General features: G+C 29.3%; 1 protein-coding gene across 1 annotated transcript; it reads right to left on the bottom strand.

The window, feature by feature from the left end:
• Nucleotides 1-439: 439 nt before the first annotated feature.
• LOC132713181 (lecithin retinol acyltransferase-like) lies at nucleotides 440-3,991 on the bottom strand (the record flags this gene model as incomplete). The annotated part of the gene is made up of 5 exons (XM_060695666.1): nucleotides 3,845-3,991; nucleotides 2,191-2,386; nucleotides 1,464-1,596; nucleotides 901-930; nucleotides 440-541 (listed from the first exon to the last, which is right to left on the bottom strand). Coding segments are annotated over exons 1-5 (564 nt in total), but the record flags the coding sequence as incomplete, so codon positions are not given.
• Between the last annotated feature and the right edge of the window lie 11,477 nt (nucleotides 3,992-15,468).

The raw sequence follows: 15,468 nt of genomic DNA, 5'->3' as shown, positions 1-15,468 counted from the left end.
AAGGTTCGACGTTGAGCGCAATGCCATATTAATTTGCGTATAAGGAGGAGCGCAGTCTAAGATACAGAAGTTAAAAAAAGACATGATCAAGTGTTAAGACCGAGATATACATATCTGTAAAATAGTGTTTGTGTATTCACAGTGTCTCTATGAAAAATACATCTTTAATAAATTACAAGACATAAACATTAACAATACAAAAAAATGTACTTACAATTAGCCGTTTAAATCGTTCGATCTCGAAAATGCCGTTCGCTCGTTTTTTCGTACACCACAATTTTAAGTGGAGTGACCGTTTATCAAATGAATGTGAAAGCCTCGGAAGTGAGCATTTTCTATAAAATATTTTAAAGATGAATATCTTACTTTTATTAGTATAGTTTTAATTAATAAAGCACGAAGTGTAGTTTCCCTTGTAAAATACTAAACAGTAATTTACCTTAGCAGACTGAGGTCCGGTAGCAGATTGACGCCTCTGAATTAGAATTGTTTTATCGCCTCTCTTATAAGATAGATTTGCATTTATTGCATCGACACTTCCCTATGGTCAAATTGACATTACATAATTATTTTGAAAGTATGTTATCAACCATAAAAAGAGTTAAAAAGATTAAATTACCTACATAAAGATCATTTGCAAATTTTTAAACATTATATAAAACTTCAGTCCACATCGTGTTATAAAGGTTAATAAATAAATTTAGGCCTACAAAAATAAATAGGTTGAGTTTTTAATTATATTATTTTGTAAAATTTTCTCAAGAACATCAAATTAATGATCACATAAATGGAAGTATCATAAAAGTAGAAGTTACAACCGCCTTGAAATCTATAACTTATTAGAGATAAAAAGAGATATGATAAGAAATTTGATGATACAAGATAAAAAACTATATTTACGTCGTCATCATCATTTTCTTCGTCCTCGCTCTGTAATGAATTATTTTTTGATTAATGTGACAGTTAACAATAAGTATCAAAGAGTGTAAGTGTTTATCTATATAAAACATGTTTAATAATAATTCTTCTAAGGGTATAGATTCAATGTGAAAACAAATAATACTTTGAGCATTTGCTTCAATTTCCTTTGTTCATTACATTTTTTATTGTCAAAAGACGTTAGATGTATGTTGTATACTAATAGATTATGTGCAGATGACGTAAAATAATTGAACCATTTCTTCCTCTTTGAAATTTTAAAAGTAAATAATATCAATATTCAGAGAGACAAGTGTTACAAATCGTCATTTGATCAGCAAAAAAGCTCTATAGCATATAGCTTTTATACAACAAGACTCGTTCATTTTAAAGAAATTAAGTTTGAGTTTCGCCAAAAACGTGCGCAAGATTACATAAGTGATACATGAACAAAACTCTTTTTTTTACAACAAGTTATCATTTTATATATGATAGAAGAATTACAACAATAATAACCTAAGAATTAAAGTTTTGTTCAGTTTTACCTCATTTGAATCATAAATAGTAACATATCTGCAGAAAATAGCCATTTTCATGCAACTGTTCCACGTGGCATCATAATATATCCTTCCTTTCATTACTTTTGCTAATTGCACTATTTCATCTGGGTCGAATGGGCTATATAAAAATAAGAGTAAATGTTTGAAAGACTTGCCAATATTCGAAAATTATTTTGTGATTTTGTTTCGCATGAAGTTAATCTTTGCAAATTATTTCTTAAATAAGACAAAATACTCGTAAAGAGACTTCTACATTTTTCAAATATGTAAGGAAAGGCAATTATAACTAGCTGAAACTCTGCACGCTTAAAGAACATTAAAAATGAAACATCTCACTTTATGAGTTAAGTGCGCCCTAATGTTAGTTTTAAGCATATTAAGATCATTTTCCAGAAGAGATAACTCAATTTGAAATATAAGGATAGCTTATTGTATTTCACATTATTTTGATTTCTTTTTTAGTCAATAAGCGAAGTTAAAAACAATTCTATTTAAAAAGGATGTTTTGCTATGATTCAGTGACTTCACATTTTGCTATTTTCTACCAAAAACACATATTAACATATAAATCAGTTTGCGTTAACTCCTGTAAAATAAAATAATGTAATTAAGAATCTTAGCAAATTTATCACTTAAACAAGGACTTAAAGTTGATCATGTTTAAAGTACTCTACCGGAAGGTAAAAAGTACAAAGGAATAAATGCACCTTACATCATCCCTTCCTGATGGTCGAATAAGTTACTCTCATATGTATCAAATGTTTCAGCCACAACAAAGAAATCCTCTTCTTTAACATATGCTTTTGTATATTTCTTATCGGCGACAGTGAATAAAGCTTCATTTTGATCACTTAAGTCATTTAAAATGTCTTCTTCCTTCCCAGTAAGGTGAACCACCTTTTTATTTCCTTTAAAAGAAATATTAAAAATTGAATTTCAGATTTAATCCTAAATAGTATAGAAAATTATATATTTTATAACAAAATATTAGATTAATTTCAACTAAATCATACACGGATACAAAATGAATGATAAGGTATTTTGTTCATTAACAATTAAATCGTTAATTAAAGGCACATGAAATTGTACCGATAATTGTTGGTAGGAGACTGTCAGGAGAATGACTGCCTTGATGTTATGTAATCTAAGGAAAGATTTAGTAATAAAACTTTTACCAATTATCAAAATATGGAGGCTGGGCAGCACCGACTGACTTAAAATTGGAATACTCTCAATTGGAAAACTAGCTAATAAATTGTTAAGTTAACACTATTTTTTAGGTATTTTTTTATCGTTTTTCTATCTCAAATCCATATATACATAAATACAACAAACTTTCATCATTATTTACAACCAAAACAAACACATCAGTTATGGCATTTATACAAAATATCTTTTCAAGTATATGCCTTTTATACGAACCAATACTATAGACACCTGAACCAAAATCTTAACAACTTACAATTAAACAAAACAATAAAATCGTCACCAAATTTAAGAACACAAAATGAATTATTTTTACAAATCTAGGATACAATATAAACCACAAACATTCAATCAACAATATTAACTTCACAAAAATCTATTCAGCATCATAAAACCATTTAAACTAAACACTTAATATTAACAGATATATTAAAAAAAACAAAGCATCATCTATGATGATCTTGACAAGAAAAAATCAATCAATACAACTCAACCAATCTCAACCAAAAATATCTTACATACAGATATAACTCAACAATCAAATATAATGCAACAACCAAAAATAACTAATTATAACCAATGAACGCTGATCAATTAAGATCACCACAATTAAATTCAACCAACTTCAACAGATCAACAAAACTCCCTTCGAAACAACAATATTATCTTCTCTAAAAATATACATACACACTACAAGTGTGCTTGTAAATTTCATCCAAAACTCGCATGATAATAAACATTCGCTAGCTTAAGTATTTGACATTTACATGTAGACAAAGTTTTTACGCACATTAACAGGTTAACATTCATTGAAACATGTTATCTATACTACATCTTAAGCAATGTATCGCTGCAGAAAACAAATTAAACTGATAAAACTGTATGATTATTCGGACGGAAGTTGAATAATGGAATCCTTTCGATTTTTGTTGGTAAAGGAAACTTATGGAAGCGGAAATATGTAATTCTGTTAAAGCTATTTAATATTTTTCAATTTCTAATTATCTTTTGTCTCATTTTAACAACAGAGTAAAGCTTCGCGTGTATACTTTTCCAATCAATCGTAAATCTTTAATTTTATCTTTTTGGAGAAGTTATCTTACATGTAATGTTTAATTCTTAATTGTAAAGATTACTATGAGTAGTATCCATGTTCATACCAACATAGATTCCCCAATGAGTGGCAGTTTTACAGTCAAATGATATCATATCACCCGCCTCAAGTGAATTAAGGAACAATCGTGCATTGTGTTGGACATCCATTTCTTCGGATGACTTCAGATTGATTTATATTCTGCTCAAACACTTCTTTCTATAAAATCAATAAACACAAATTATTTGGAGTCAATACAGAAAAGACTGAATATGTCATCAATCTTTAGAAGAAATATGTAAGGAAATTATACTTTATTTAAAGCAAATACATATGCACTTGTTGTTAAATATCAGAAATTGGGAAGCGCTGTAACACATAAAGCTTCCCGAGAGCTACGTGCAGACATTATTTGTCCACAGATCGCATCACGAAAATACAATAAATTAAGGATATTGAATGAGTGTAGATTTAATACTAAATTTATTAAATGAGTTGATTTAAAACGTATCATGTGAACCTCTGGGAGCAAACTATTGTTTTATTCGACGATATAAATAAATTTAGTATTGATTCTACACGAATAGAATTTATCACATATTCGAATTAAGATCGGTTGACAGTAAAAAAGAGTTTATTGACGCGCCTATAGTATAACGTTAACATTAGCGCATTTTAATGCTATGTTTGCATATAACGCAAATGATGACATGTCGCTATTATTAACCCTTTCACTGCCATCCCTGTTATTTTCGGCGTATTTGCCATATGGACGGCTTCAGCTGTTTCTATAATAATAATAATAATGATAATAATAATAATAAATTTATAATAATAATAATAATAACAAAAATATAAAGAACATTATACCATCGACAATAATTATCATTATACTAGTCTAACAGATTTGGAAACATATATAATTATTATAATACTAATAAAAATAATTACAATTATATTAATTAATAATATAGTAATCTCTTAGAAAAGCCTCTGGCAGATAGGTGATCAATAAAACAAAAACCCTCTGGCAGCGAAATTAATATTTTTAGTGATTAACAAACAGTAAAAACGAAATAAAGAAAAAGAATACATTCCCCCTATATGTTCTACTCAGTCGACTTGCGTCACCTTCTGTTCGTTATTTATCAAATAATACTGTGAATAAAGAATAGACAGTGATGCAAAACATAAACGGTTTAGTATGATATGGTGCAATCATTTTTTTTTATTTACGTTTGTATTTGGTAAGGAACGATACACCTGAAACACAACCCCAGTAAAATTTAATATTATACTTAAGTTTAAATCATTATTGTTATTAATGAACATTAATTGGACTAAATTCATGGAATTTTCATTAATATCCTTCAACTGGATTTGAGACATTTTCCATTTTTGTCAAATCTTAATGAAAATTAACTTAGCTAATAGATGATAAAAAGATGATGAATTAAAACATATAGTTAAGACAGTCATTTCACTTAAATGTATTTCATTAAATTATTCTTTGATATTTCAATTTAAGTATAAAACTAACCGTTAAATTTCAAAACTTTGTTTTTAAAATAACCCCAACTACAAGACAATTGACCATAAACGCTCCTACAAGAAATAATCGTTAATCCAAATAACGAGACAATTGGTAAAAACTTACCTTCAGTTTATTTGTTTTGTTGAATTCTAAGTCACCACGGCACAGTAAAGATCCTACACTGACTTTCCAGCATAAGTGTTGGAAGAAGATCTCTAAAATTACGTTCCCAGTCACGAGACAATCAGGTGAAAAACAGATAACAAACGAAATTCAATAATGATTAGTAAAAAACAATCGCCTTGTATTTTATTAGTTTCTCATTCTGAAAATTACTTATGACCTGTACTATTCGAGATTTAGAAAAATATATTTAGAATGCCATTTGACTGTGATACAATTTTACATCTGCTTACTTTCAAAAGCAAGACGAATTATTCAGTTTTGCTATGCGAAAGAATGTTAATAGAATATGCAATTTGATATAAGGAAAACAATGTGATACCCAAAAAGGTATAAAGTGTGTACATTGTAACCCCAAAAAGTATATCAATGAGATACTTTTGTACTATATACTTCAAAATAATTCGATACACTTTTCAAGGACGTAAATAGCTTTTCGTTTGATTCAGAAATTGAAAAATCATGTGTATGTAGATTTTTTTTAAATTCTAGGTCAGTTTTATTTTTGCATTTCAAAGAAAAGATCTAAATATAGAACAATTTCTTTGATTGAGATCTGATACGTTTTACATACCTTTTGTCAACCATAAGTATCTTTATATTAGCATGTACTGCTTTTTGAAGAATTCTAAAAATACCCATTTCCCAAAATTGTACGACACTGCATTCTTGTAATTAAACAGGTGACTGTCTTTGTTGGGTTGCATATGGTCTATTTATTTTGACAGTTTATCGTCCACAAACATAAACACTTTCGTCAACTTCAACAAGAACTGACTCTGCAATAAATATTTGTTTGCGTTTATGTTCGGCTCATAGATAAGCTATAGAAGAAGGTCGCTACAGACATATAGATAGAAACAATATATCATGTGTGAAATGTAATAGGAAAGGTATTGAAAAGGAGTACCATCTGTTATTACTATGTCCATATCCTTCTGATTTAAGAGCACTTTATTTCCCAAGATACTATTATACTTGGTAAAATATCAACAAATTGAAAAGTATTATGACTTCTTCTTTGAAAGATTTAACGAAAAAATTACCTTAATATAGTCAAATATCAGTTGAAAAAAATAATTACTGTCTAGTATTCGGTTAAGGTTTATTTCTTCAAATAGTAATGATTAAAACAAAACATTGTCATTCCCTGTTACTTCTGTAATCATATAACTATGTCAAGTCCATCATAATTCTTTTCTGTAATTATTATGTATGTTTTATACATGTATATACAATGTTTATGTAAGATTATAAACCGTCTCATAATACCTGGCTATGAACGTGTAAAATGTTTATGCTGATAAAGAATAAAAACTAAATAGTTTGTATCATTAACAAAAGAATTTAATTTACCACCATGAACAGACTCAGTCATCTTTCAGGAGTCCGACGTAACAACCTCAATGGTTCGTTTTCTTTTTCGCTTAGCCAATAGAATAGCTTGGAGACCAATCAAGGCCTCTGAAACATGACCGTCAGATGACCACTTAGTAAAGCACTTTAGCAGGTGAGGCGATTTCGTTTGCTAGTATATATATATTCTACTTATGTTTGTTTCTAAATTACTGTCTTTTGCAGTATTAAACCGTGAGATACACATTCGTCTGATTTTGCTCCTGCAATTCAACAAAAAGCAATAGATTGGAGTATCATCTATTTCAAAATGGTCTAATTTCCTATCAAATCAATCAACGAAATACCTTAGAGATCAATTTTCATGGCAATACATGGCCTCAGAAACATGACCCCGCATGAGAAACGACGCATTTTAGGTGGTCCAGAGATTTCGTCTTCCATTATTTAAATGTAATTACACTATCATCCAGATCCTTCCATGAGCTACCAATTGATCCTATTGCATTGCAATTTAACATGTGCAATATATAGCACAAGGAACTATCTTAAGAAAGGCGGCCGTCATATGCTCGCGTTGCATTGGAATTGCCTTGGACTGACTTTTAATTATAATAGAAACATTAAGACATTTTATTAAATTCAAATTGTCTATATGCAACTCATTCTAGCTTAGTTTTCCCACATTTTGGCAACATAAGGCACAGGGCGCTAAGAAACATGGTCACCAGAAACCCGCTTGGCATAGACGTTTTAGCTTCAGAGGCGATATCGTTTTCTGGTATATGGATTATACGTAGTTTTGTAAGGTATACGCAATTATCAGGATTCCACTGTGAGCTAATCACTAAAGATTTAATGTTTATATTATTGATAATAAATAAATAAGACATGTTTTACGCTCATAGAAAAAAATGAATAATAGCAATGGATTTATTTTGTAGATATTAAATGTTTAAAACATTGAATACATACGATATTTTTACAACAATAAAAGAATAGAAAACATAAAAATATAACGAAATAGGATACTTTAGGAAAAAACTATTTAAAGGTAAATTGTTCAAGTGAACTTAAGTCTAGTAAACAAAAGCACTTATTATGCTAAATTGCCTTAAAGCTGCACGCCTCCAGATGAGCAAAATATTTCGATAAAATCAAATCTGAGAAAAATGTACTACGATTGTAGGAAAGGTATAAATGTAACCAAGTGCTATTTTTAAGGTTTTTGCTATTTTTTAAGAAAGGTAACTTTGTTGGCCTTGTTTAATTTTAATTTTTACTTTGTGTAATTATGTTCCCTTAACCACATTTGCTATTTGCTTAACCATAACGTTTTCCTTTTAAAGTTAGGGTTACTTAAGGTTATTTTTTGTGTTAAAAAAGTTGTTGGTTATTGTAACATAAAAATGTGTTAATTTTATATTATTAATAAAAATTTAAATTAAGAAATTGGTATTTGTATGTTTTATTTATTTGTTTTTAAAAGTTTTAATGTTAACTAAATAAAAACTTATAGTAATTAAATACAGTTGTAAATTTAATAAAAGTTATTTTAATAAATTTGTATTGTTCTTAAGTGTTAAAATTCAAAATGGCAGCATATGTTCTTATCTTATAGTTATTCCTAAAAATCACTGTTTCTATTTGTATTGCACTAATGTTTGTAAATTACAGTTTACAGCATAATTAACAGCAAAGTAAAACAGGTGTAAGTAACAAAGGTACATGTATATTTACAAAGTCTAATCCACAATTGGTATGTTATATTTATATGTCATTGTTTATATATTTTTAAAGCTACATGTATATTTTTAAGTTAAGCATATATTGTATATTGTTTTATAAGTAAATAATTAAGTGGTCACTAAATGCAGGTACAATATAATGTAATACATTTAAATATGTATTTTATGTGTACATAATTTATTTACATAAAATAAAATAAATGGTCTATCCATATAAACTAATCTGTTAATAAAATATTAAATTAAGTATATTTAAGGTACTGTAGTGTATACAAATGTATAAAACTATATATTTCATAATAGTATGAAATGTTTGTGTTTATACTTTCAGGGCTTGGTAAATGTGCCATAAATGTAATGTAAATGTAATGTAAATGTAATGTGTATGTTGTATAATGTATAACATATAATGTTTAATGTTAAAATGTACCAAATTAAAATTATATATAAAGCTAGTGTCCACTACAAATTAAATTAATAAACCAGTAACCCTCAGTTTTGTTCTTTTATATATACAAGGCAAAAAAACATTGGGGTCACATAAAGATTAAAAATTTTAGTAAATAATTGCATGGTATGTGAGAATAATTAACGTAATTGTAAGTGTTCATAACTATATTCTTACTGCGTTACTAACGCAATAAGGGCTACATATGCATATTTTGACCTCTTTACTGTAATCAACATAAGTGGTAAGAGCCATTGATAATGTGTAAATTGTATTTTTTGGTAACTTTAAAATATTATGCTGTTAAATACATTTTCAAATTTTCATGAAAATTAGCCTGAATCTGGAGGCGTACTGCTTTAAAATATATAAGGACAGTTTTTTCCAGCATGGTATATAATGATTGAAAAATACAAAATGAACTAATATTGAGGATCATGGTCGTTGTCTTTTACAGTGATCGACGTTTTACTTATTTCACAAGAAAATGAGATGCAGTCAAGTAAAGTAGGCTATGATACCACTCTTTTTACTTCCTTGTTTAATAGATGATGAATCTCAATCTTTCATATGTATCCTTTATTTATTTATAAATTTATAGAGACTCCTGTATATCAAACAATTAGAAAAGTATTCCTTTTTTCTGCACAAAGTAGACTATTTTGTTATATAAAATATATTATTTTCTTTAAAAGAGAAGTGATCGGCGTCTTTAAATGTTGATTATACCGCAATGGAAAAATTCTCAGTTTTTTATGTTTGATAGGATATGCATTCATTGTATTTCTTTTATCCGCAAGCCTAAGAAACCATGTGCTAGAATTTATACAAGAAAAGCATTGATGCAAAGCATCAAAGGGCGTCCAAGCAAGAAATGCAGCAAGTGAAGATAAACTAGTACACATATGATGACAAGATATTCTTATAAACTACCAGAAATGTATATCACTTATGAATGAGCGGACGAAAGACATTGTTCATTATGAACTTTGATTGGCATGCTAGAGATTAGAATATTACTTGTTATTTCTTTATGATCGTGGTTATTAATAGCAACGGATAAACATGTATGCAATCATTTATAATCCATATGTGTAACGCATGATCAACACGTCCAACACCTTTGTAATTGTCCCTTATTATGTTATCGCTATTAGCGAAGACCCCCTCTTAAGGTATCTGTTCACACTTTAAGTTAGTAAAAATATGACACTGGTTATATTACCATGTTGATCATGTTGAGCATAATTGTTTATTATACAATAATTGTAATATCTATTAATTTTAATAAAAAAAATACAAATTTTATGAATATTGTTTTCTTTTCTTTTCTGTGTTTTATGCGCTATTTTAATACTGAGTTTTTACTAATCTTTTTTTTTATTAAAATTGTAAAATAAATTTTAAGAATTCAATTGTCATATTGACCTGACCGACGATTATAAGTCAAAGCTTAACTGGAAAAAGTCAGTAAATTATGGTTTATCTTTCAATATATAATATTGTTTATTCTTAAACCATGCACATGTACATTTGTATTTTTCTTTATCATTTTTTAAATTATCAATCAATTGAATAATTCATAAAATCTAATTTGTAACTTTGAATAATTCCTCGGCATCTTTACTAAACACGGATAACAAATGAAATAAAATGTTTCATAGTTGATAATGTCATTTTAATACCATAAAAATGTACATTTTTCTCAATTATTGTACTTATCACGGATTTATATTACATATAAATCCGTGTACATATTTATTGTTTTTATCTCATATAGATAAAATGAAACATGCTATTGTTGTTGTTTTTTTCTAATTGTAACGATATCAAACATCTACTCCAAAACCGGGAGAGACCGGACAATTAACGTGTGGTACTATTCGCCGGTCACTAGTAAATCCCGGTCAAAATAGACCGGGAGAGACCGGTAATTACCGATAGGAGTGATAAATAGATATATCTATAAATAGATTTTTGGAATATTTAGGTCATCAACTGATCATTCCAGGATACATGTAAAACAATAACATACCATGATAACCCACTGTGTACTACAAAATGATAAATAAAAAACCCCGAAAGAGCGCGATTTATTGACGGAAAAGGTTATTTCATTTGAAAATGTTTGCATTGCGAAATTCTCCAGTTCGCTATTCATTGTAACATATCGCGATATTTCATTCTTAATTAATAATCAAGCACCCTCATACCGATCGCAATGTTCGGCTTTTATTATGACTGACTAAAAGGCTCGAGAAGTTGCTGTCGCCCTTTCACAAAATCTGATTTCATTCCATAAGGGCGCCGCGCTTCGGCGCGGAGGCCAATTATAAATAAAACTATCTGAACATAACTAATAATGCACTTTCACAATACAATAAAGAATTTCTTTGCTTATTTTTTTGTTTGTTTCATTTTCAAGTCAAACCGACTACAAAAAGGTAATAACTTTTCAACTTTTGGCAACTTTTCAGTTTGACTAGTAGCGCCATGTCGTGCATTACTTCAGGCACTTAATGGCACCAGAGTAGAACCACCAAACATTTATAAGCTATCTGAAGAGCTTCCTCACATGAACGTTTCCAATGTTTCTCATGTGATTGGAACCTACAGCGACGAGGGGAGGTGCTGGTAAACAGATTTTAAACTCTGCACTTAAACATCAGACTCGGGAAAAATAAAACTTTGCTTGTTGAAATTCAAATTTCATATGTAAATGAGCATAAAGTGAAATTGTACATCATCTGTTATACCAGGAAAAAGATTTTTAATAAAGAAGGCAAACGAATTGTAAGGAGTGTCGGTGGCCGAGTGGTTAAAGTCGTTGACTTCAAAGCACTTGTCCCTCTCCGCTGTGGGACTGAATCACGCCAGAGAAAGCTATCCAGTAAGCTTACGGAACATCAGTGGTTCTTCTCCGGTGCAAAATTACAGAAAAAGTGCGCTGTAAATGGAAGAAAGGAAAAACTAAATATGCACATAATTCAGTTTTCATTTCAAACAATGACTATTGATTATGATTGCTATATTTCCTTATCAGTGAAGTGCTCTCAAATTATTATTTCCGCATTAAGTAAGCTATTGTTTATTGAGTCATAACTATAATTGCAAACTCCGCTATATGCGTGAGGGAAATAATTCTTTGGCTAAGTGGTCTAGATCATTTATCGCACACATCAAACATTCCCCAATAAAGCATTCTCATGGTGTTTTTGCTGTTAATAAATATTTTACTTTTCAACAATAATGCAAAATGTAAATTGTTAAAGCATTCAGACTGTGAGGTACAGAGCTTTGATGTGTATACAAATTTTAAATATATCAACTTTCAATTCAGTTTAATTATCAAATAAATTAAAGATAAATAAGTAGGTACATTACAAGTTTAAGTTCTACAATCCTATACACCGTATACTAGCAATTAACTATCTAAGGTTTCATGGTTTTATGGATATTAAAATGTTAAAAGCGGTTTTATTGACTGACATTCAATGTACTAAATAGTTATGAAGTAAGTAAATAAGTCACCTGGAACAACCTTGTTTTGATATACAGCTCCAAGAAATTAGTGTAACAAAAGTTTGCGGAAAAACTTCATCTTAAAGATACTTAGAAAGCGGACAAATTTTACTTGAAATACTTAAATCTGTCCGCTTGTTAATATAAAATAAGGAAAATGTATTTTACGTGCATTTAGATTTTTTCAACATGGTTAAGTTTGAACATTTTTAAAGGAAGCACCATTTGTTTTGTTTAAGTAATGCTTTCTTTAATTAAAAGTATTCCGTCTGCTGTTTAATAAAAAAGCATTCCGTCTCTAATAATATTGTTTCAAACAATGTTCCAATCATCTTTTTCATCAATGGTTTGAAAGCAAAAGTATATTGAATACGTGCACAGAGCTTTATCACGTCTATAACTTCGAAATAACTTATAAATTAAATGCACTTAATTCTCAAGGCTATACCTTTAAACCACATCGTTCTATATTTTGTTGGGAAGATGCCATCTTTTCCTCGTTTAGGGCACATGTATTTCTTTACTTTACAACCCGTCGCTTTATATAAAATTACACGAAAGTGTCACATTGACGGTTGAATGATCACAGTCGTATTCATATATCTGCGGATGTTTTTATTTTTTTTTAATTTTAGAGGCATTTGTCATGCTTAAACATTGAATACTACTTAAGCCGGTGCTAGTGGACTTGAACGTCGCATGTCTTTACCACTATTGTACATGTAAAGGCAAAAACCAAACCTATTAAATATTTCAGTTATGTCATTTTAGGTCGTTTTATTGGATTCCGTTTGTTTTCTAATTTTACTTGTTGGTTAACATTCAGAACAATGGACACTTTTAGATATCTCGATTACACTTCCCTTTTCTATTGTTATCAACGTATGATCATTTTTTTGTCCTCGTGTGAATTTTTCAAGTACTCCTTAATGTTCGAAGTTAACTTTGATAAGTCAACTTTTTTTCCGTCTATGGGTTTTATTTCCTACTAAGTCATTAAACAATTATGTTTTAAAGAGCGACTTCATTTCGTTTTTCTACATAAGTATATTATAATAACTATATTGTTGTAGAGAACCGTTCTAGGGATATGCAAATATAAAAATAGGTTAGTTTCTTACAGTCACATTTTCCATATCATTCTTAGCTTTTTTGTTGTTGTTTTTTTGTGTTTATGAAGGTAAGATAAATATTGTGCTATAAAAATCCGTTTTCAAACATTCTTGTATATTTTGTTGTACTTTGAGTCTTTCAATATATAACCTTTTCATTATGAGTATGTCAAGTTTTCCGAAATGCCTTTATTAAAATAATGCGTTAACTATAATTGGCTGTTGGGCACTCTTCAACAATAACAGGTAAAAATGTATAAGAATCAAAATAACTTTAGTAAATAAGCACACTTAAATTATGAATAAAAATAATGTTGTTTTTTGTAACAAAATGATATTAATTTAGTTTTTTTCTCCCTACTTTGCACTGGTATATTTCTACAGATTTCCGTCATGGATTCTCCATATATTTGTTGTTTTTATTCTACAAACTTCTGTTAACTTTCTACCGTGTTATGGTTTTGTATTACACTTTTTATCTAATGAATATGGGGCATAGAATTAAATACTGTATTAAAAGTTCAATTGATAATGATTTTTATTTTGTGTCCATATAGCTATTGCAGCCGTGTTTTCTTGTAGAATGTAATATTTGATAAGTATAAAATTACACATGACATGTAGGCATAATTGATCGGTGTTCTTATTAATGTCATATATTTAATGAATTTAAAAATTTCTTGCCTCGTTTTCTTAAGTATATGTATGCTGCTTTACGCGTTAATTTCGACTATTTGTTTAATGAATGAACACACTTAATTGTTTTTTTTTCAATAAATTTTCCTTAATTTCCCTAATTTTAATTTCCTTAACTATTTCCGTGTTGTTAATTTGTTGAATTAAATAAGTTGTTAATGATTGCAAATAATATGTTGATATTAAAGTGTTCAATATCTTCGTTCATCAAGTTATTTTTTATGACACTAGTTGTCCTATTCGATAAATAAATTATATTGCTTGCATGTTCTAATTTAAACGTCACGAAAAGATTAAAATATACGAGGGACGTTCGAAAAATGATATAAGTGAAGCTTTATCTCATGCAAAGCGTACAAACCGTAATAAAAGCAACCACGTGTCCATACAGTAACCCTTTGTGCGTAACATAGCGAAAAATTATCTCATAACTTTGAATTTGTAATATCACAGAGAGGTATGCGATCTATGGGGAGGATCAATGTCTTTCAGCACGGTTTACAGGAGGATTCGAAAATTCAAGAGCGGGCTGCAGCAACTTCAAGATGCTGCTCGCCCTGGTCGTCCTGCAAAACAACGACCAAATGTAACATAAAAAAGATCATCGATTTGCTAAAAAAATATTCCAGATTTACCATAAGGCACTTAGCCGGCTACACAAACACCGTTAACATTTTAAAGAAGATCCTGAACCTTAAGAAAATATTTGCACGATAAATACCCCATTTACTGACAAATGAGCAAAAGAGGACCCCGGTCGCAGTGGCCAAAAAACTTCTAAAAATGTACCCAGGTTATAGAAAAAAGGGCGTCGGATGGCCTAGTTTCTTGTGATGAGACCTGGGTTTACGTTCACAAACCTAAGCGGAAGAAAATAGTAAAACTACAAACAAAATAACTCGAATTATTTTTCGAACGCCCCTCGTAACACTTGAAATTAGACGATATAACATATTTTGCAACTTAAGTGTTATTTTAGATATAAGATGATGATGTTAATTCAATCGAAATTGTACTGTCTTACACTATGGGAAGCAAAAAAGTCATAAGTATGTAAAACGTAATAATTCATTAATGCGAATTTGATATAAT

The sequence above is a fragment of the Ruditapes philippinarum genome, unplaced genomic scaffold, assembly GCF_026571515.1.
Source record: "Ruditapes philippinarum isolate M1 unplaced genomic scaffold, ASM2657151v2 ctg1598_1_1_1_1, whole genome shotgun sequence".
NCBI lineage: Eukaryota > Metazoa > Mollusca > Bivalvia > Venerida > Veneridae > Ruditapes > Ruditapes philippinarum.
The sequence above is the reverse complement of the archived record's forward strand: the minus strand, read 5'-3'. Positions and strand labels throughout refer to the sequence as shown.